Below are 23,329 nucleotides of genomic sequence, written 5' to 3' on the forward strand. Positions count from 1 at the left end.
AGACGCTCGGGTGCTGGCACTTCAAGTCGCTCGTTCCGGGAATGATCCGCTCGGATCCTGGTGTTCTGGGACGCTCGGATCGTGCTCAATCCGCTCGGTTTCCTGGACAGAGTGCTTCTCTTCTTTAGCTCCTCAACAATCCGCAAGGATCATGTTAGGGATGCAAGGATCCTTTCATCATTGCCCATTTCACTTTATTATCTAATTAGACCTCTAGTGTTGGTCTTCTCTATGATGCTTGATCATTAGGTGCGATCCATTTAGCTCCGTTTCGCCTCATAAATGCAAGGTTAGCAATCCTTTCCTACCAAGGAGACAAAACCTCAAAGAATATACAAAATGGGAAACTAAAGATAGTAAATGACCCAAATATGTGCTATAAAGCATGGGAACGAGGTTAATTTGGGGACTAAATGTGCTCAAATATGAGTCACATCAAACATCCCCAAACCAAACCTTTACTCATCCCGAGTAAAGAGGTGAGTAAAACAAGGACCTTTATTTAAACTAACCTACTAATATAATCGATATAAGACAATTAGCGGGTCTCACTCCGCCCCCTTAAACTCACAACAAGACAACCATGAGGTAGGATGCCTTATTGCAAGGCAAGGTGGGGCTTGCCAAAATGGCGATACATCCAATCATTAAGCACACAAAAGCAAGTAATGGATGCATCTACAAAAATGAATAGCCATTTTCCTGATCTAAGTGGCGGAAATTATCTACAAGGGAAACGATCGAAGGGTACACACTCCATTATAGATACGGTTTCTTCAAACTACTAAGCCTATGAGGATGCCAATAAATCACCTCCAAATTGTGTCAAGCTAGGGTACCTTTGTCCTCAATCGTTCAATGCTTTCGTCAAGAGTAGACTCCTTATGGTGTTAGAAACACTGTAGGATCGCGGAATTCCCCTTCTTTCCTAGACAAGAATAAGGGTCGTCCCCTCTCCACCATGCATAAAAGTGGGTTCAATGGATAAAGGGATCAATGTGTTTTGAGTTTCATATGGGAGTTTGCTTTTGTAACACTACGGATTTTCTTTGGCGACTACTCGACCGAGTAGAGCCTACTCGGCCGAGTAGTGCTGTTGTTATGAGTTGTTTTGGTTCTGCCGACGAATACTCGGCCGAGTATAGTGAATACTCGACCGAGTAGAGGATACTCGGCCGAGTATAACTTTACTCGACCGAGTATTCGGTCTGGCGAGTATTATTTTGACGGTTTGATTAGGGAGTGTTTAAGATTTATTTTATATCCCACGTCAGTTTTCAAAACATCTTTTCAACTTCATCATTTCTACGTTAACCCTAATCTCTCCCTAATCACTCCCTAATCATCCCATAGCCTTGTTGTTTGTGAAATCTTTGGAGTCCTTGCGTACAAATCCTCATCCTACTGTTGGTAAGTTTTATTCTACGTTATTTGTGTTCATTGGGGTTACTGTATGTTTACGGAATTGGGATTATGGGGGTTGTGCAATGTGTAATTGTGTGATATGATTATGTTATAGGAGAAGACTTCGTAGAGGAGCCTTTCTGAGTGTTCAAGTGATTTCCCACTGTTGATTTCTAAGGTAGGGTTTCCTACTCGCCATTCTTTTTCTTGTAAGACATGTTTGTTGTGATTATTGTTATCTGTTGATCATCGGAGTATGGAGATTGTTGTGACAATGTTGGTGTGAGGGTGTTGAGATGGTTGTGGTATCATGTGATTGTGATTGTGGTGGAGTCACTTGCGGGAGTGGCTTCACACCCTAGTTCGCCCTCCGTGGAACCCGCCACGGGAGGGGATGTGCACATTAAGGGACAGGGATTGTTGTCGCTCGTTGAGGAGCTGGACTAGGTGGGATCGGCTGCGGTCACCCACTGGCGTCGAGGATTAACTGTTGCGATGGGTAATCTGGCAGGGCTACACACTTCAGTGTGTAGTCGGTTACTGTGTGAGAATGGAAGATTGGGAATTGGCGATGATCAGTTGATTTCTCCGTTTGTTTGTCTTAATGTTTGAGTAATACTGACCCCGTGTTGTTTGTGGAATCTGCGGTGATCCATGCGGGGATGGTGAGCAGGCTTGACAGGTATTGCTAGTGTGAGCTTGGGGACTGTCTTGGGAGTATCGCCATCACCAGTCATAGCATCACCGTCTGAGTCTTAGATTGGATTTCTTTTATTATTAAACTTTAGAGTTGTATTTTGTTAAACCAGTATTTGGATTTGGGATGTTGTAACTTTATGCTTTACAGTACTTTAATAAATGTGCTCAGTTCAGACGCTTTTGGTATGTACTAACCTCGGGCAACCGAGATGGTAACACACTTTCATGGTAGGGTGGTCTTGGTAAGGCACCTTGGTATGAGGGGGTGTTACAGCTTTTGATGTTGCTGTTATTCCCCCCAATTTCTTGTGGCATTTGATATTTGAGAACAATTTCGTTTTACCATTTCTTTGATGTTTGGCATTTGATGCTTGATAATTTCAACTTTTTGCATTTTTGAACATTTTCAAAGTCACCCTAATTTGTAAGGAGGGTGCTTATATTTAAAGCATAAGAGTCTATTTTTGCTCCTCTTTTCTTTGATGCATTTTGCAAACTTTTTGATCTTTCATTTCAATGCTTGAACTCAAATTATAAATTTCTGTGCACATTCCTTTTTATTGACAAAATGTGGTAGAATGTGGAAGATGGTTGCATGGCTTCAAAGGTCACCTTGGAATAATCGGTAGCCAAGGAGTTATCACACCACAAGGTACTCTTGACTAGGCCTTAATCCATGAGTCAAAGGATACTAGCATGACACATTCTAGGGTGTTTTAGAAGCATTCTAATGAGCAAAGTCTCAAGAAGAAAAAGTATCTACAAGGGCCTTATATACACTTGTCAAGTTTTCCAAATCGACGTTTTCACAAAAATTTTCCTAAATGCAACTACATGCCATGATGTAACTATCATTTATACAACCTAATGCACATGCTTCTTCCAACTAGTATGTCATATAAGCTAAATGCCATTCCTACAATCACATTGGTTCATACCGCATCAACCAAAATAAAGCCACATAGTCATTAACATAGAGAGGAATAAGGAGATTGGAAAGATCATACCATGCGGTCTTCATGATCCTCATGTCTCGGATGTGGCGTAGTCGATCAATGTGAAAGAAGGGTAAACAAACAAACAAACAAACAAACAAACAAACAAGTATATAGAAAATATACAATTTTACACTATAAAGGAGTGAACATGTTTTTGGTTTTTTCAAATTTTTCAAGTTTTTATGGTTTTGTTTTTGTGAAATAAAAGAACATATTTTTTTATTTTTCAAAAATTCAATTTTTATAATTTTAGTTTTAAAAGTCAAGTTAGAATTTCCCATCCCCACACTAGTATGGGCATTGTCCTCAATGGCCAATACGATAGGAAATTATGCAAGCTAAATGAGAATGCATGATTTTTACACTAAAATGCAAACTACATGACATATACATAAATGATGCATTCTAAACTACACTATATGATGCATTATTTTATTGGTTGGATAGCTAATTTAGATTAACTCCTAATGCTTGTGCTTGAACTTCCCCAAACCAAGTAAGACACTATTGCTAGTGTAAAAGTGGGGGAGTTCATGCACAAGTATGCAATGCATGAAACTAATTGTCATTTTGTATTTTCAAAAGTGGGAACAAAATGAGACACCTCAATGGGACCGAGGTGGGAGTCCTTTGAGTGTTGCTAGGACTCAAAACCAATGATCAAGATTAAAAATTGTAAAAAAGAGACATAAACAAAGCTAGAGGAGGTGTAAGAAACTCACAATGGAATGGGTTATCAACCCCGCACTTGTGGCATCCTCCAAAAGGTTATCAATCCTCAATTGTCACTCATTGCGATATCCTCATCACTATCATTGCTATCATCATCAACTTCCTCACTATCATCATCATCATCTACCTTCATGGACCCGGAGGCTTCACCATCTTCATTATTACTTGAACTTTGCACTTCTTCCTCTTCTTCCTCTTGGCAAGAGTCACTACCTTCCCCGTCATCAACAACAATCTCCTTCCCCTTAGCAACCTCATTATCCATGTTAGCATCTCTAGAAGCATTTGGGAATAATACCTCCCTATCCGCCCAACTAGGCAAAGGACATGTAGGATCAAGTATTCCTTGCCTAGCTAAATGAAGGAGGGGCGGATATTGAGCTCGGTAAGCATTAACCCGATCTTCATGAGCTTCCTTATGCATATGTTGCAATAGTTGAGTCAAGTAGTCGTTGCCTACCACGACATTAGTGCCAATTGGTGTGAATTCTTGGTAGGCAAATGGATATGGTGAAGTCACAATGGAGGAGGAGGAGGGCTTGGCATGTTATTCCCTATGTTGCTTCATAATCATCTCGGCTTCATCGGAGACGGGTAATAGGTAGCTTGGACTTCAGACATTGATGCGGCATATCTTGCTAGGCAAGATGAAGGACTTATCTTCTTTAGTGAGCCACTCATACTCGTTGTCAAGATTATCATTCTTGACCCAATGGAACTTGTTGATCATAGTGGCCATATCAAGAAGGTTGCCTCCTTTAACCGGTTTATATGTCTTGTCTTTGTTGAAATCCGGATTAAAGTATTTGGCTAACCATGTTACTAAGCCTCCATTGACAATAAAAGCCGCTCCTTCTTTACCATTATCAATTTCAAGCCACCAATCAAGTAAGAGTTGAAGTATGTTATATTCTTTGGTGAACTTTTTATTGATATTCATGGTAGATTCAAGGTAGATAAAATCGAGCTCGGTAAAGTGATTGGTGCCTTTTCTTGCAATCAAAGTGTTGCCCGCAAACTTATGCCACACTCTTATGCCCGGATGGTGAACATAAAGAACATGGCACTCCCAGAAAGAGTCAAACTTTCGCCCGGTGATCACTTTCCATAGGGGTGCGGCATCATATTGTGAAGGCTTTTTCTCATAATGATAATGTTCTTCAAGACCGAACACTTTGCCAAACTCACTCATAGACATTCATCTATCCTTGTTCTCAAGACGGAATTCAACATTTTTTCGAGTCTCTACCTTAGTCACCTTCAAAGAGCTTATGAACTCCATGGTGAGTGAAGGGTAAGTCAATTATTGCATTTCAAAGAGGGTAAGCAATTTCATGGACTCGGAAAATGTCTTAGTTCTCCCAAGCACACCCAATCTCTCTAAGGCATCTTAACATATGAATTTGGTAGGCAAAATAATCTTTCTAGTAAGGGATACAAAGGCTTTCCTATAAGAATCGTTTATGAAAGTTACCTCCGGATAATCTTGCAATTGTTCTATGACCGGAGTAGGTGTAGCTTCCAAAATAGGAGTAGCAATTTCTTGAATCTCCACCCTTGGTTGATGTACTACCATAGCCTTTGAGGCTAGAAGAGCTTGTTGTCTTTTAGATAAATTTGAGGTTTTGGGTGCCTTGTTTCCACCTTTTGTTCTTGCCATATTGTTCTCCTTGTCAAAATTGTATCAACAAACCAATATTGTGCTTGAATACTCCTTGTTTCCTCAAGCTTCAATCAATTTCCAATCGATTTTAGGATTTTCGAAATTGTGCTCAAACCCTAGAAAATCGATTCAATTTGTGAGGATTTTGATGTTTGGATGGTCTTTTGTTGGATGGTATTTTGATTTGAGGAAGTTTTGTTTTGATTTTGGAGAATTTGGTTGAGGAATTTGTGTTTTGTTGATGAAGGGATTGAGGGTTTTGAGGGAGAAAGGGTGTGTGTTTGTGTTTTGTAAAAGATAGAAATGAATTGGGGAAGGAGGGTGAATCCCGTGTTTTGGCTAAGTAGCAGCAGGGAACGAGCGGATTGGACTGGGGATGCTCGGATCCTTAGTCAGTGTGCTCTGGAATTTCCAACCTGAGCTGGGACGCGTGAATCTTTGCCAAGAAGCACGGATTTCAACAGGGGACGCTCGGCTTCACCTGGGGACACTCGGATTTATAAATAGCGTGAACTTTAAATTTTTGAAGCAGGCAGGACGCGCATATTGTTCTCAAGACGAGCGGCTCAGGGACAAGGACGCTCGTCCTGTATGTGATATGCTCAGATTTTGCACCAGACCCATTGCTTTGATTCCAGCACTCCCAAGACCCTCGTCCTAGAGCCAGGATGCTCGGATCATAGCCAACTCGAGCGGATTCCCCCTGGGATGCTCAGATTCTCCTCTACACCCACGAGTTCAGTTCCACCCTTGGGGATCTTTATTTCGCGTATCATTCTTTCTTCATTCCTTTGTTCAACATTGTAGGTGCACTACGAAGGCTCGGTTTGCCTATTTGATATACCCGCACTAGATCAAGCACTACATATCAAAACACATTAAAATACCTCCCTCACTTTCTCTCATAATGAAAATCTTGATCAAAGTATGAAATTGCAAATCCAAAATTGACAAAAATGCAATAAATGAAATAAAATGTTAGTTAAAGGCTTATAATATTTACAAATGGTGGTTTAGGGAGGACTCCAGCAAACTCTCATTCTTTGATGAAACGTCAAGGGGGGCATAGCCAAGGTGTTGTTGATGTTGCTCAACACCTTGTAGAAGTAATCGAAGGCTTGTTCATTTTCATTATAAGTCTTGCATAGATCTTTCCACATTGTGTTCTTCATGATGGTGACCCATGTCAAAGTGATGACAAGGATCAACAAAGCCTTGGTCTAAGGTCATAGCATTGCCGATGTAGGGATTGACCAATCCTTCAAATTCGTCATCCCATAGACCACAAACTTCACTAGCTTGCTTCCCAATGGTATCATGAGTTGACAAGAGCAACTCTTATTCCTTGTTGTCATGGCCAATGAGGCCTTCTTCATTGCTTGTTATGGTTGGTGATGAGCTATTCAAGCTCTCATTGTTGAGGAAATTTTCTTGCTCTTTGGATAGAGCATCTTGAAGGTTATCCACTTTCTTCTTCCATATGGGTGGTGATTCTTTACCCATAGCTTGATCTTTGCATAGAGATGCTAACTTCTTCCTATCATTTTCTCGGCTATAATGATCAATCTTGAAACATGGCTCATTTAATTGGGGAGCTCTCATTGTTTTGTCAAGATTAAAAGTGATTGTTTCATCCCCCACTTCAAGTGTAAGCTCTCCATGTTTCACATCAATTACCACTCCCACGGTATGCAAGAAAGGTCTTCCTAAAATGATAGGAATGTTGGAATCCTCCTCCATGTCTACAATGACAAAGTCTACCGGAATGAAGAATTTGCCAATTCTCACGGGCACATCCTCCCATATCCCTAAAGGTATCTTTGTTTATCCATCCGCCATTTGAAGCGTAATGTTGGTGCACTTGAGTTCTCCCATTCCTAGCCTCTTGCACACCGAGTATGGGATGACACTTACACTTTCTTCAAGGTCACATAATGCTTTGTTAATTGTAGTGTCGCCAATGGTGCATAGAATAGAGAAACTTCCCGGATCTTTGAGTTTTGGAGGGGAACTCCCTTGTAGAATAGCACTACTCACTTTGGTAAAGGCAATAGTCTCTAACTTCCGGATGGATTTCTTCTTGGTATAGGCCGGAATATGATTGATCAAGTCCGTGAATGGGATTGAGACTTCTAAGTTCTTCACAATTTCCATGAACTTTCCATGTTGCTCATCAAACTTAGGCTTAGCTTGACGACTTGGGAGTGGAAGTCTAATCACAATAGGCTCTTTCTCCTTAACCATCTCTTCATTCTTCTTCTTTGAAACTTCATTGGTGGTGGGTTCTTCTTCCTTAGAGTTCTCCACAACTCTTTGCTTGTCACTAGCATCCACAACATCTTCATCAATTAGCCTCTTTGGCCCTGCATATCTTGTACCACTCCTTAAATGGATGGCATTCACCGTTTCATGTCTTGGGGGATTATCTTGAGGTGGTAATTGCCTCTTTTGTCTTTGAGAGCTAGAAGATGCTAATTGAGTCATTTGAGTATCTAGCATCTTGGTGTGGACTAGTATGTTGTTGATGGTGATGTTTTTTGCTCAGCTATCTTTTTGCATTTGGGTGAAAAATTCTTGTTGATTCTTTTGCATTTGGAGGACTGCTTTTTGACCATCAAAGCCTTGGTCATTTGATTGATTGTATGAAGGTTGATTTTGATAACTTTAGCTTTTGTTATAAAAGGGTCTTTGAGCTTGATTTCTCATTGGAGGTGGGGTGTATGTTGGTTGGGGGTTTTGAACATTTTGGCTCTTGTATGAAAGATTTGGATGAAATTTGGTATTCTCATTATAGTAGTTGGAATAAGGGGTACCACTCTTGTATGCTTGGTCATTTGAGCATGCAGCAAATTCTGCAGCAGATGGAGCTTTGGTGTGGTTTTTCATTGCAGGTTAACAGGAGCACAGGAACACTGCCTCCTAAGGTGTGCCTAAAGTAGAAAGTTCACTACCTGGTGTTGGCTGCATGCTATTACCAGGTATGGACACAAAGAAACAATGCCAGGATGAATCATGTGTTGCTTAAACCAGATAAGGTAACTGAGCATATTATTGATGAAGTCAGGAGCAGAATCAGAAGAAAACTCAAGGAGCCAGTATCAAGCAGTGACAAAGTGTGGCTGGCAAAATGAGGCATGTTGTGAGCATGCTAGGAGTATGAGTAGTTATGTAATGTTTATGCATAGAGGCCCTTGTTTATTTGATTTTTATTTGGCTATGAGTAATAGGGTTTGTCTATTCCTCAAAACTCTCTTGTAATTAGTTTTTTGATCTTAATATATTCTAACATTTCACCAAAAAAAAAAAAAGCATTCACTTGTTCATTTGTTCCCCTACATTCACTTTGCTCATGTCCCAAAGTTCCACAACTCTCACATACTCCACTTGGAATTGAGGATGATGTCACCATAGCATTAACATGTTGTTTGGGTGATTTGGAAGCTTAGCTAGCTTCTCAAGACTAGATTTCTCCCAAAATTTGAGAGGTAAGCCATACAGACGAACCCATATAGGCACAAATTGCACACGTTCCTTCAATAAGTTGCAGGATTCCGTCCATGGCTTAACAATTAAAGGCTTATTGTCAAACATGGGAAACCCTTATTGCAAGACAAGATTTTGACACTCCTTAGTAGGGAATCTCACTATGAAAACCCCGTTGGGGAGAAAAGATAGCTTATCTAAATTATAAACCCTATAATACCCCGTATTTTATTACCTTGGTCAAAGGCTAATCAACGATAAATGGGTAAATATATTTTATAAAGTTATATTATATTGTATTTATACTAGTTATGTATGAGACGGAATAATATAATAATAATAATAATAGTAATAATAATAATAATAATAATAATAATAATAATAATAATAATAATAATAATAATAATAATAATAATAATAATAATAATAATAATAATAATAATAATAATAAGAAGAAGAAGAAGAAGAAGAAGAAGAAGAAGAAGAAGAAGAAGAAGAAGAAGAAGAAGAAGAAGAAGGAGGAGGGTTGAGTTTCTGTGACAACGGGCTTATGGTGAGAACAGATCTCAGCCGTCTATTAATCTAATCTGGCGGCTCTGATATGACGCATGTCATTACTAGTCCATCTGAGCTGTCTATGTAGAAAATATACGCTTAATATTATAGAATATGACAATCTTTAAAACATTCCATAAAAAGAAGAGAGAAAGTACGCATCTGCACAAAGTCAAATTTACGGAACAAAATCGATTGATTTCATAATAATTATATTCATTGATTTTCAATTCATCTGCAATTTTCAATAAATTCATCATTTGTCTTCTTCATTCGTCTGCAAATTTCGATTAATTGCAAAGAACATCGCGTAATTTCAACAAACATTGGCTAAGTTGATTTTCATTAATCTGCAGTTTTTCTCTTCCTCAATCGATATGAAGGTATGTTGAATCAGATTTATTAAATTCGTTTCTCAATTTATTGTTAAGATTGATTTTTTAATAATGTTTAATATATATTTCGTGAAATTCGATGTTCTTCTTGTAACTCAATTTATTTTTCTGTCAACATTGATTTAAATGTGTGTGATAACATTTTCGTATATCAATTTTATGAGAGAAAGTGCGAAATTAGGTATAATGATAATGTGCTGTAATTATTTTGCATGTCTTAATAAAGACGTGTCCTATAGAGAACACACAGTGCAAATAAATGTCGTATCAGTTTAATTGTAATGTGCATTATTTGTAGTTATAATGTGCATGTAATCATGGATTTTCCCTATTTTTGAGATGAAAAGACTCAACTGTTCAGAATGACTAATATATACATTGCAACTTGGTTTATGACAGTTAATGTTACCACTATAAAAGAATATGTTTTACAAGTTACATATTCTTTCAAAATGTCAAGTAAAGACGTACATTAAATTGAAAATGCACATTATATTTTTTCAAAATGTACAATGTATTATAAATAAAATAAGATGTTCAATTAATTAAATTAACAAGTGGATTCATACTACTGTTCATTGAAGTGAAATGTCCTTTCAGTTTAAATGTAATGTTCATTATATCTAGTTATAATGTGCATGTAATCATGACCTTATCCATTACTGTTTCCAATATAGCATTAGTCTGAAGTTTGAATTCCAATATAGCGTTAAATAAATGGACATATACTTAAACATTTAACTTACATAAGCCAAAATAAATAAATTAAATTAATTAAATAAACTAGATTTACAATGCACATTATATTATTTGAAAAGGTACATTTTATTATTTACATAGGGCACTAAAAGATAGGGAAATAAAAGATAAGGAACTAAAAGATTTAAATAATTACTAAGATTATGATGTGATTGTTCATCTTTCACGGTTTTTCAAACTTATGTTTACGGTTAAATGACACAACTGTTGCAAGAATTAATTTCTTCTACTCCTCTAAACCACTATATAAATAAACGAGTGCAACAAACAACTTACATACAATCCTCACTTCTTCATCATTATCTCCAATCAAATTATTTACTCTTCAATAACAAAAATGTCTCTCCCTCAATGTCGGACACCACACTACCAAAATAATAACGAAAACATTATTTTCATCAACGGTTACAATGACTGGAAAAAACGCCAGTTCATTAATCTATGGATTAACATTAAAGATGATCATGCCATTCAGATGGCTGAACCATCAGACACCATGACTCTTCATCCATTTTCGGGAAACCGACATGTTGTTTCTCTGATCTTTGATAGATTAGAGAAGCAAGACAAAAAAAATATTGTCGAGATCTGCAAGACCTGGTCATCTTGGTTCCTTATAGGAACCGACACTAAAAGTGGACATTGATTATCAGCAACAGTTGGTTGCTGAAAATAATAAGGGAGTTTTTTCTCTAACAAAGGGAAGGACATTGGTGGAAAAATTCTATCTTTGCAGAAGTTTTTCCACTAGAAAAGAAAAAAAATTCCCATCATAGATGACAACAACAACAACAACAACAACAACAACAACAATAACAACAACAACAACAACAACAACAACAACAACAACAACAACAACAACAACAACAACAACAACAACAACAACAACAACAACAACAACAACAACAACAACAACAACAACAACAACAACAACAAGAATTAGGAAGAAATTATAGGTTGTATGATGATAAATCTGGCAGTGAGGGTTATTATGACTCTGACTGCTAGATTATTTCTAGTTGTGTTTTTTTTTCCTTGTTTCGAAAGCCTTAAATTGAGTTTGTTTTGAAAGCCTACAATGACTTTTGTAAATATTTTATTATTAATGAAGTATTATTATATTATTATATGGTTTATTTCTTTGTTTACTACTCTGCATCAAACATTCAATTCATTTTATATAATCTAAATCGAAATCCACATGAATACTTCATGCAAAGCTGATTACATATAAACAATTTTACAAATGAAGATCATCAGTATAATAAATGTTCCTTTAAAAGCATGACAATGGACAAAAAATTCCTTTTAAAAGCATAAGAATGGACATCTGCAGGAATACTTCATTTTATAAGCCTAAATTAGTTAGAACTAAAATTGCTTGTGTTTATACCCTATGCAGAATTTCCACTGAAGAAATGTCCTATCAGTTTAATTGTAATGTGCATTATCTGTAGTCATAATGTGCATGTAATTGTAATGTGCATCATCTGTAGTCTTATGGAAAAAACACTATTAGAATAAATATTCTATCAGTTTAATTGTAATGTGCATTATCTGAAGTCATAATGTGCATTATCTGTAGTCTTATGAAAAAAATACTATGAAAAGCAATGTCAAGAGTTTAATTGTAATGTGCATTATCTGTAGAAATGTCCTTACAATTTAATTGTAACTAGTATAGATCCCGCACAAATGCGCGATTTTTTAGATAGAGATATTTGAAAATTTAATGATTTTACCACTATAATAACTCCATTTGAAATTTAATTATGAAATTTAATTATAGATAGAGATATTAGAAATTTAAAATTTTTACCATTATAATAACTCCATTTGAAACTTAATTAAGAAATATATTATTAAGAAGTAGAAAAGAGGAGGTTCAACACTTATCCTCCGCATAGATTAACTTTATTTTAAAAAATATAGTTATTGTATCATTATGTTCACTAAAGGCGTAATATAAACGTAAAGGAATGACATTTAAATTACAATCAGATAAAGAATGAAAAAATATTTTACATCATAGATCGGGTGTTGGTTTTTCATTTCAAATGAAGGGCTTCTTCAAAAAAACCAGAGTTAGCCGAGTAGCTCGAGCATGAGTGTTTATGAAAAGCTAAAAAATGGAAGGATATGTGTTGTAATAATATATTTATGTATATGTTAAATTAAAAAATTAAAAAAATTAACCAAAGTTTAAATGTTCACATAATATGGAGCAGAGATAGATAATTAAGTTAAACAGTAAGAAAACGTATATTATTCGTAAGTTTTTCCTTTTAGAAGTAAAAAAACAATAACAATCTATGAATACATTTGTTTCAAAATATAGAATAATAGAATTAGTTAGAACGTATTTGCTAAAAAAAATATTCGTGGCCATCATGTTTAATTTCAAAAAATAATAATAATGAAATATTTCTATCACATCGTACCTATAATTAGTGCAATTTCATTTATGTAACAAAATAAAAAAATCGTTATATATATATTCATACAAATTGAAAAATTATTACCCTTTTTAAACGGAATACTAAAATTATCTATTGCATAGAATAGTTACCTCAGTTGTAGATATGATTTAATTTATAATCAAGCATATTTATAGCAAGTCATTTAGGCAGGAAAATTTTAACAACTCTTATTTTTTAGTACAAGGGGGATGTGCATTATCTGTAGTCATAATGTGTATGTTATTGTAATGTGCATTATCTTTAATCTTATGGAAAAAACACTATTATAAGAAATGTCCTTTCAGTTTAATTGTAATGTGCATTATCTGTAGTCATAATGTGTTGTAATTGTAATATGCATTATAAGTCTTATAGAAAAATTACTATGAAAAGCAATGTCCTATCAATTTAATTGTAATGTGCATTATCTGTAGTTATAATTTATTTACTAACTTCTGTTGTAGGTGACAATGAGTACAAGTGATGTAACCACTGCTTCTTCTTCAAATAACATTGTTACCACTCCAAGAACAACTCTAATACCATGAAATCTCCCCTGCTATATTCCGTTTTGACCAGAGGAAAAAAAACCAAAACTAGGACAAGTATTCCAAACACTAACACAAGCAGAGTTATTTTACAAAGACTACGGTTCAATATGTGGGTTTAACCTAAGACTCGGAACAACAAAATTAATTAAAGGCAGTCATAATGTAAAGAATTATGTATTAAGGAATATTTTGTGCAATAGGCAAGGCGAAAAGGAAGATATAAAAAGGAAGAGGGCTGATATTGCTGTTACTGATGCCGAATCTGATGTGTTAGAAATAACCCGTATAAGGCCGAGTACAAGAATCAAATGTCCTACCATGGTGCAGTTCAAATATCAAGCAAATGGAACCTATAATGTTAGCAGATTCTGTGGAGCGCACAACCATCCTCTCGCTTCGCCAGCATCTACAATGTTCATGAAAGGAAACCGAGAAATGACAGACGTACAAAAACAATTTGTGACAAAGGTAAAGGTGCTAAAACTAGGTGGTGTGAAAGCCTTTAGAGGGTGGAAGGAGTTGTGTGGACATTACAACAATGTCGGTGCTACTGAAGTTGATTTCAAAAACTTTGTCAGGGACATAAAGTCCTATATTGATGATTATGATACGCAAATGTTCGTTGAAAATCTTATTAGGAAGAAAGAAACTTGCAGTTCTTTCTACTTTGATTTTCAACTAGATGAAAAAAACAGACTGGCCGCAGTCTTTTGGGCATATGTGATAAGCATAAAGAACTACTTGCTGTTTGGTGAGGTGTTATCTGCACATGCTACTTACTGAACAAACAAGTATGACATGGTGTTTGTGCCTTTCACAGGAGTCGATCATCACAAAAGGTGCATAACCTTTGGAGCTGCATTGTTAGCTGATGAGGGTCTCGAGTGTTACACATGGCTTTTCAATATATTTTTGGAAGCAATGGGAGGGCACCACCCAATCATCATAATTACTGATCAGGACAAATCTACGAAGTCAGTAATCCCACAAGTGTTTGAGGAATCAACCCACAGACTATGCATGTGGCACATAATAAATAAGCTAAGGGAAAAAGTCAGTTATCAACTTTTCCAAGATGAGGATTTTAAGAGGAGACTTAATAGGTGTGTTTGTAACAACTATCTAGAGCTTGGGGACTTCGAAGAACCGTGGGGCCAAATAATGATTGATTATAACCTTGTGGAACACGAGTGGTTTTCATATTTGTACGATATTAGGGAACAGTAGATCCCTGCCTATTTCAAAGACGTTTTCATGTCTGGGTTTATGAAGGTTACCTCAAGATCTGAAAGTGGAAACAATTTTTTTGATAGGTTCCTCTCAAGTCAGATGACACTCGTTGAGTTTTGGATGTGCTTTGAGAGTGTGATGGAAGAAGAAAGACACAAGCAGTCCAAGTTAAACAGTGACAACAAACACTCTCAAATTCCACTGAAAACAAAGTTAAACCTCGAAGTTCATGCTTCTGAAATATACACACATACCATTTTCAAAGACTTTCAAACGGAATTAGTTGCAGCTCTGTTTCAGTGCGGCTTGAAAGACGTGGAAAATATTGATAACACAAAAGTTTTTATCTTAAAAGACTCAGAGTTGCCGAACAAGACATGGAACATAGCGTATTCGCTCGATAACAACGATGTTACTTGTTCCTGCTCTATGTTTTAGAGACTGGGCTTGTTATGCAGGCACGGCCTTTGGCTTCTACACAATAAAAATATTCATAAAATACCAGAAGATTACATAGTGCAAAGATGGACTAAAGCTGCAATGAGTAAGCCTGTCTTTGATTAAGATGGGAGGGCCATAGATGTCTCTCAACTATATTCTGACCGGAAAAGTTTGACAACCGAGCTGTGGCAAGAGGTTTATTCCTGTGTCAGCTTAGCAGAGTATAATGAGGAGGACATGAAATTTTTGATTGAAAAACTGAGAGATATTAGATTGGACATAACTGATAAGAGAAGCTTCCCAGCAAACAAGAAAGACAAGATGAAAGAAATGGAAAAGTATGTGGGCTTTAAAAGACCTAACAAATTAGTAATTCAACTTCCTACTAAATCTAAAAAGAAGGGTAGGGTTAGGGGAAAGAGAATTGAATCACATCTATTAAAAGCCCTCAAGAAAAGAGCAACAGAGAATAGGTACTGCAAAATATGTGGACGACAAGGACACAGTTCTAGGACTTGCAAAGAAACAAATCATCTAACACTCATGTACATTTTTATTTCTTGTTAAAGCATATTACATTTAGAGTAATAACCTTCCAAAATCATCACTTTATATGATGGGACATAAGGTCTTAGAGCAATGAACATTAGGGTTGTTCTGAAAGGACATTTGGATAACATTAAAATGTATATTAATTTAGTTGTTTATGTAGCAATTTTCTCCATCTAAAATCTAATAGTTACTTTATATTCTTATGCATATTTACCGAATTTCACCATGAAGATGACGATGAGGAAGAAGATGAATCTGATGATGATGAGGAGGAGAATAATGAAAAGGAAAATGTCAATTTTTGATTTAAGGATAAACATTCATGTTAAAAGGAGAACATTTTTAAAGCCTTGTACTTACTATTCGATTTTTTTGTCAAAGTACATTACGTTTATAGTAAAGGTACACATACGTTGTTTAGAAAAGACATAATAAACTACATTAACATTTCTTATAAAAGTTCATTACGTTAAGAAATTCTCATTCGAATGGAAGAAAACTAAAAGACACCCTAGAGGGGTAGAGTGAACCCTTTTTGGGTACGAGATTTAAACTAGAGGCCCGGGTATCCTAAAACGGGACGGAAAAGAGTTTAGGGCTGGATTAGGCGGACCGCTAACAAGGATATGCCTAATCCAACCCTAAACCCTTTCCCTTACAATTGTCATTCGAACGCGAGAAAACCAAAAGACACCCTTGAGGGGCAGAGTGAACCCTTTTTGCGGACGGGATTAAAACTAGGGGGCCGGACATCCTAAAATTAGAACGGGAAAGGGTTTAGGGTTGAATTAGGCGGACCGCTACCGCGGGTCCGCCTAATCCAACCCTAACCCTTTCCCTTACAATTGTGATTCGAACGGGAGAAAACTGATGCGACCATAATTGGCGCATATTTAGCCCCCGAATTACCATTGTTTCTATGCTTTTTAGTGCCTATTTGGGTCATTTCTTATCTTTAGATCTTTGTTTTGCATATTCTTTGAGATTTTGATCCCTTGGTAGGAAAGGAGTAAGAATCTTGCATTTTCATGGCAAAACGAGGCTAAATGGATCGTATTCAATGACCAAGCATCAAGGAGAGACAAGACTAGAAGGCCTTTGTACATAGCTAAGTAGAAGATCAATGTTGAGAAAGGATCCTTGAGTCCCCAAGGAAATCCCCAAGGATTCTATGAAGAAAAGGGAAGAAAAGAAGAAGGAATGACGCTGTAGAAGAATCCGAACGGATCATCCATGATCCGTCCGTCCGCCCAGCTCAATCCGAGCGTCCTTACCCAGGATCCGCTCGGATCCCCCAGGCCCAATCCGAGCGTCTTCTGCCTCCATCCGCTCGGATCGTCCATGCCCCATCCGTCCGTCTCGACCTCCATCCGCTCGGATCACAAGACAAAGACGGTTTCGTCCTTCAAGTTACAAAATGGAGACGCCCTTCTCTCATTGAATACCGGAGTCTCCTTGCTCAACTTAAAAAGTGTAATTACTAGTTTAACCCTTAGTTAACCCTAATGCATCCTCCCTAATTTTCACTATAAATACCCCATTAGTCTAATTAGAGGAGCATGTTCTTCTTATCAATAATTAGTGTAGTTAATATCAATCAAATCTCTCTTCAATATTGTAATCAAATATTAATCAAGTTTTAATCCAAGTTTTAGTTCCTTAATCTCTCTCTTGTTCTTACTTTATTTTGGGTAATTGAAGATTATTTGGGTTATTATTGGGAGATTGACAACCTCTCAATCTAGGATTCAAGTACTTCTATTATTCTTGCTTTATTATTGGAATCATTAGTAGGTATAATCTCTTAATCCCTTTTTAATTATTGCTAATTACTTTCATTTATTCATCATGTTTCATTATGTTAGTATGATTGACAACCTTTCTAGCATGATCAATATGATAATGAGTGAGTAGTCTCTTAGCTAGGGTTTAATGGGTGATTAGGGGAAACCAACATGGGGATGATTCATGCTTAAATCAATATGCTTTCATATCTTATTTGCTTGCTTGTTTTGATCTTAATACATGCACATGTTATGTTTGATGAAATGCTAAGCCTATGAATCCTTGCATTTATTATCATCTACTATCTCTTCAACTTGACTTGTAAGACATAACCCAACTCGAGTCTTGTTAGACCATGCATGCTTTGAGTAGGAAAGATTAAGTCGACTTGTAGGTGTTGTACAATCTATGTGATTCGGCTCCGGGACCCAAACTTTCCTAGGATCGTAAGATATAACCCAACTCGATCCATCACAACAATAATTGCTTGCTTATAATTTGAGAACATGTTTGTATGATCATATCCCATGAATCCCCTATGAACCCATGACACCCTAGTGCTTTTAATCAATTGTTTACACCCTTATTTCATTTACCTTGTTAGCTTATTTTCATTGCTATTTTAGTTTAGTAACCTTCTACATCAACCCAACTTGTGACACCCCTAGACACCCCTAGTAGCAATAGAAATCTTCGTTTTCAATACCCGTCCCTTGGGATCCGACCTTTACTTGCCCCTTTACTAATTGTAGAGTTGTTTGTGAAGTATAAATTGTGTTTTGTATCGACCATTGACCAACGACCACATATGCTTAATTGTGAACACCAAATGGCATCGATCAAAAATGGCGCCGTTGTCTTGGGACGGTGTTTAATTGATTTTAGATTTCTTTTGTTATTTTTAGTTGTGTCTTTTTCACCTTGGGGAAGTAAAACTCCTCAAGGAATGTTCTAATTGTTTTCTAGTTGTTTGATATTTTGCATGTCTAGAAGGTTACAAAGAAATTTGTTACCTTTTGACCGTGAAATCGAAAGAACCTTGACGAATAATAGGAGACTTGTTAGGAGGAATTTGGGAGGTGTTGGTGAAGTTGTTCAACCCACTAGTGAGTTTGTCAATCCTTTCGCAATAGAAGGAGAAGAGAACCCATTAAACAATACCACACAAAATCCACCTACAATGCCTAAATTCTCGTCACACTCTATACCCACCGAGGAGGATCTACCAAATGGTACTCCTACCCCACAACATCTTACCGGAAATTTTATTGCCAAGTCCGCCTTCATCCAACTAGTTGAGAGGAGCCAATTCGTGGGAATGCCTAGTGAGGACCCTCATTCTCATATGGAAACATTTTGTGATTATTGTGAAGCTATCTCTCAAACGGGCGTGACTCAAGACCAAATAAGATGGGTCTTATTTCCTTTTTCGTTAATCGGCACCGCAAAGCAATGGTTGAAGGGCCTTGATAAGGCCACCCTTGGAATAGATTCTTGGAAGAAGTTAGCTCTCGCTTTCTACAAAAAATTCTACCCACCGGAGAAGACCAATATGCTAAGAGCTCAAATCACGAGTTTTAAGCAAAGGGATGAAGAGTCTTTGTATGAAGCTTGGGAGCGGTTCAAAGGTGTTTGTCGCTCATGTCCTCACCATGGACTTAGCGAATGGTTTTTAGTGCAACAATTTTGGAATGGTTTATATGAAGATTCAAGGAACATCCTCAATATGGGATCTAATGGAATGTTCACCGAAGTTGATGACAATCAAACATGGAACAAGATTGAGGAAATGGCGGTCCATAATTCGCAATATAGTAGGCCTCGCAAGGCTACTAGAGGAGGAAAGTATGAAGTGGACACCGTTACTCAATTGGGTGCTCAACTTAGTGCTCACATTGACACAATCAACTTGAAATTTGAACAAGCTATGGCTAGGCTTGAGGAAAACTCAAAATCATCAAAGTATCATGTCAATGCCATGACGGCATCCTCATCAATCCCAAGCGGGATATGTGAGAATTGTGGAACCTTGGGTCATGACTCAAGTGAATGTAGGGGAACAACCGAACAAGTCAATGCTTTCCAAGCTTACAAAAGTGGCACCCCTTATTCAAATTTTTACAATGAAAACACCAAGTTCCACCCAAATCTCTCATACAAGAGCCAAAATGTTCAAAACCCTCAAACTACATACACTCCACCACCCATGAGAAATCAAAATCAAAGACCCTTTTTCAATCAAAACCAAGGCTACCAAAATCAAAATCCATACAATCACCACAATGACCAAAGTTTTGATGTCCAAAAAGCGGTCATTCAAATGCAAAAAAATCAACAAGAATTCTTCACCCAAATGCAAAAGGATAGCCAAGCAAAGGATACCACCATCAACAACATTCTAGCTCACACCAAGATGTTGGAAACACAATTGACCCAACTAGCATCTTCAAGCTCATCAAGACAAAAAGGGCAATTACCACCTCAAGGTAATCCCCCTAGACATGAAACGGTCGATGCCATTCACTTGAGAAGTGGTACAAGATATGAAGCCCCGAAGAAGCAAGTTGAGAATGAAGTTGTGAGAGCTAGTGAGAATGAAGTTGTGGTGGAAGGTCCCAAAGAAGGGGAATCATCAAAAGAAGAAAGTTCAAAGAAAAATGAAGACAAAACCAAAGAAAAGGAGCCCATTGTGATTAGACTTCCTTTTCCAAGTCGTCAAGCCAAGCCCAAATTTGATGATCAACTTGGAAAGTTCATGGAAATTGTAAAGAACCTAGAAGTCTCAATTCCTTTTACGGAATTAATCAATCACGTTCCGGCCTATGCGAAGTACATGAAGGATATTCTCACAAAGAAGAAGTCAATCCGGAAACTTGAGACTATCGCCTTCACTAAGGTGAGTAGTGCAATTCTTCAAGGGAGTTCACCTCCAAAGTTAAAGGATCCGGAAGCTTCTCAATACCGTGTACCATTGGCGACACAACGATCAACAAAGCCTTATGTGATCTAGGGGCTAGTGTGAGTGTCATGCCGTACTCGGTGAGTAAAAGGTTGGGAATGGGAGAGCTCAAATGTACCAACATCACTCTTCAAATGGCCGATAGATCGACGAAGACACCGCTAGGGATATGGGAAGATGTCCCCGTGCGAATTGGGAAGTTTTTCATTCCGGTGGACTTTGTCATTGTTGATATGGAGGAAGATTCCAACATTCCAATCATCTTAGGAAGACCTTTCCTACACACCGCGGGTGCGGTAATTGATGTGAAACATGGAGAGCTCACTCTAGAGGTAGGAGATGAAAGCATAACTTTTAATCTTGACAAGACCATGAGAGCTCCTCGTTTGCATGAGCCATGTTTCATGATTGATCATTATAGCCGCAAAGATGAAAAGAAGAAATCGGAACTCCAATGGAAGAAGAAAGTTGAAGATACTCCATTCAAAGAGCAAGTGAATTGTGAAAAGGAGAGCTTGCAAAGCTCATCAAAATCAACCAAGGAAGAAGAAGATGGCCTCATTGGCCAAACGAAGAAATTGGGAGAGTTGTCTCCATCCAAGCAAGAGATTTTCAATGATCAACTCAATGAAGTTTGTGGTCTTTGGGACGACGAATTTGAAGGGATCTTTAATCCCTACATTGGGCATGCCATCGATCATGATCAACAACAAGAGCCACGGTCTATTGAGGACCTCTACCACAACAATGAACAAGCTTTTAATTACTTCTTCGAGGTGTTGAGCAACATCAACAACACCTTGAACATGCCTCCTTGACATCTCATCAAGAATGAGAGTTTGGTGGAGTCCTCCCTAAACCACCACTTGTAAATATTTCTAACTCCCTAACTTACATTTAATTTTTGCATTGCATTTTTGTCATTTTTGGATTTTATTTACCTTGATCAAAATAATTGTCATGAAAAGAGAGAAGTGAGGGAGGGACTAATGATTTTAATTGATGTGTAGTGATTTACCTTAGTGTGGGGATGGCAATTGCCTAGGCTATTCATGCCTTAGTAGTGCCCCCACAATGAAGAACACAAGATTTGAAAGAAAGAAAGAAAGAATGTTAAGGAATGGGTTTGCGCAAGGATCCGTGTAATCAAGGAAGAATCCGAGCGGATTCACGACAATCCGCCCGTCTGCAGAGGATCCGAGCGTCCGGTGAGAAGACGCCCGTCTTGGGCATGTGCAAATATTGAAGAATTCCTGTCATAAGGAATCCGAGCGGATTTCTGGAAAGACGCCCGTCTCCCAGGATCCGTCCGTCTCTGGTAAAATCCGCCCGTCTTGAAGCTGAAGAAAAACAAGAAAAATCTCTGGATGAGAATCCGTCCGGATTTCCCAAGAGACGCCCGTCCCTCAATAAAAATCCGAGCGGATTTCCCCAGGAGACGCCCGTCTTCAGGCGGGATTTTTAAAATTTGAAGCTTGAAAATCCGAGCGGATTGCGCCTAATCCGCACGGATCGTGCCTGCATCTTCGAGATTTTCGTTTTCTTTAAATACCCCCCCCACCTTCATTCATTCATTCATTCATTCATAAACACTACTCATAATACCAAAACCCTCATCCTCTCCATCTCAAACACAAAAACCCTCAACAAAATCACCAAAACAAAATCAAATCATCCTTCAAACATCAAATTAATCACTCCATCTTCAAGAAAAATCAAAACCAAGCACAAAATCTTCACCCTTTGAGTCGATTTTTGCTCTCATAAAGGCAAAGCCTTTCACTTTCAAAATCGATTTGGGCATTCTACAAATTGAAGATTTTTGATTCTCTACTTGGTTTTCAAATGGCAAGAACAAAGGGAGCAACAAAGGCACCAAAAGCAAAGGCTCTCTCTCAAAGGCAAAAAGCTCTACAAACAAAGAAAGCTTTGGCAATGGTGGTGTCAACACCAAGCTTGGTAGTGGAACAACCTCAAGAAATTTCTATGGAAGCATCACCTTCTACTCCTAGTAATTAATCAACTCTTGCATTATCCGGAGGTAACTTTCATCTCCGATGACCATAGAAATTCATTTGTCAAGTTTGCTATGAAACAAATTCAATCCACCAAGTTCATATGTGAAAAAACCTTAGAGAAGCTAGGTGTCCTTGAACAAACAAGAGTCTTTTTCAATGCCATGGGTTTGAAGAAATTGTTTGAAATGAAAGAAGTAACATACCCCTCCCTTGTTTTGGAATTCTTAAGTTCTTTAAAAGTGACAAAGGTTGAGAATAGAGAAAATATTGAGTTTCGTCTAGCTAACACTAGTAGACGCATTTCCTTTCCGGAATTGGGTACAATTTTGGGTCTTAGCGATACACATAAATTCTATAAGCAATATGGTAAGTACGATCCCGCGCCTCTTTGGGAGGCAATCTCCGGGAAGAAATATGAAGATTTTCATGCTTGTCGTGCTCTCTTGGTCCATCATCCGGGCATAAGAGTTTGGCACAAAGTTGTGGGAAATACCATAATTGCTAGAAGAGACACCAATCATTTCACGGGGCTCGATTTTATTCTCCTCGAATCAACCTTGAATATTGGAAGAATTCACACCAAGCCTTACAATTGTTTGAGGCTATTGGTTGATAGATGGCTTCATGTAGATAGTGGGAAGAAGGG

The 23,329-nt window shown here is 37.5% G+C and overlaps 1 protein-coding gene and 1 non-coding gene across 2 annotated transcripts; one reads left to right on the forward strand and one right to left on the reverse strand.

Moving 5' to 3' along the window:
- The first annotated feature begins 14,496 nt into the window (after window positions 1–14,496).
- LOC141614170 (protein FAR-RED IMPAIRED RESPONSE 1-like) lies at window positions 14,497–15,936 on the forward strand. Its single transcript, XM_074432926.1, has 3 exons — window positions 14,497–14,801; window positions 15,012–15,346; window positions 15,494–15,936. The coding sequence occupies exons 1-3, from the start codon at window positions 14,497–14,499 to the stop codon at window positions 15,934–15,936; spliced, it is 1,083 nt and encodes a 360-aa protein (XP_074289027.1).
- Window positions 15,937–19,258: 3,322 nt separating this feature from the next.
- LOC141616671 (small nucleolar RNA R71) lies at window positions 19,259–19,365 on the reverse strand. The gene has a single exon (XR_012531004.1). It is a non-coding gene; the product is annotated as a small nucleolar RNA R71 (small nucleolar RNA).
- Window positions 19,366–23,329: the final 3,964 nt, after the last annotated feature.

Source organism: Silene latifolia, chromosome 11 (genome assembly GCF_048544455.1).
Source record: "Silene latifolia isolate original U9 population chromosome 11, ASM4854445v1, whole genome shotgun sequence".
Taxonomy (NCBI): Eukaryota; Viridiplantae; Streptophyta; class Magnoliopsida; order Caryophyllales; family Caryophyllaceae; genus Silene; species Silene latifolia.

What these genes read in the sequence shown, in the direction of transcription:
- LOC141614170 (XM_074432926.1), top strand. Translation starts at nt 14,497, where the DNA reads ATGGTGTTTGTGCCTTTCACAGGAGTCGATCATCACAAAAGGTGCATA. An exon ending in TTTAAGAGGAGACTTAATAG is followed by an intron (nt 14,802 to 15,011) that starts GTGTGTTTGTAA and finishes TTTTTTTGATAG; the next exon opens with GTTCCTCTCAAGTCAGATGA. An exon ending in CGATAACAACGATGTTACTT is followed by an intron (nt 15,347 to 15,493) that starts GTTCCTGCTCTA and finishes TCTTTGATTAAG; the next exon opens with ATGGGAGGGCCATAGATGTC.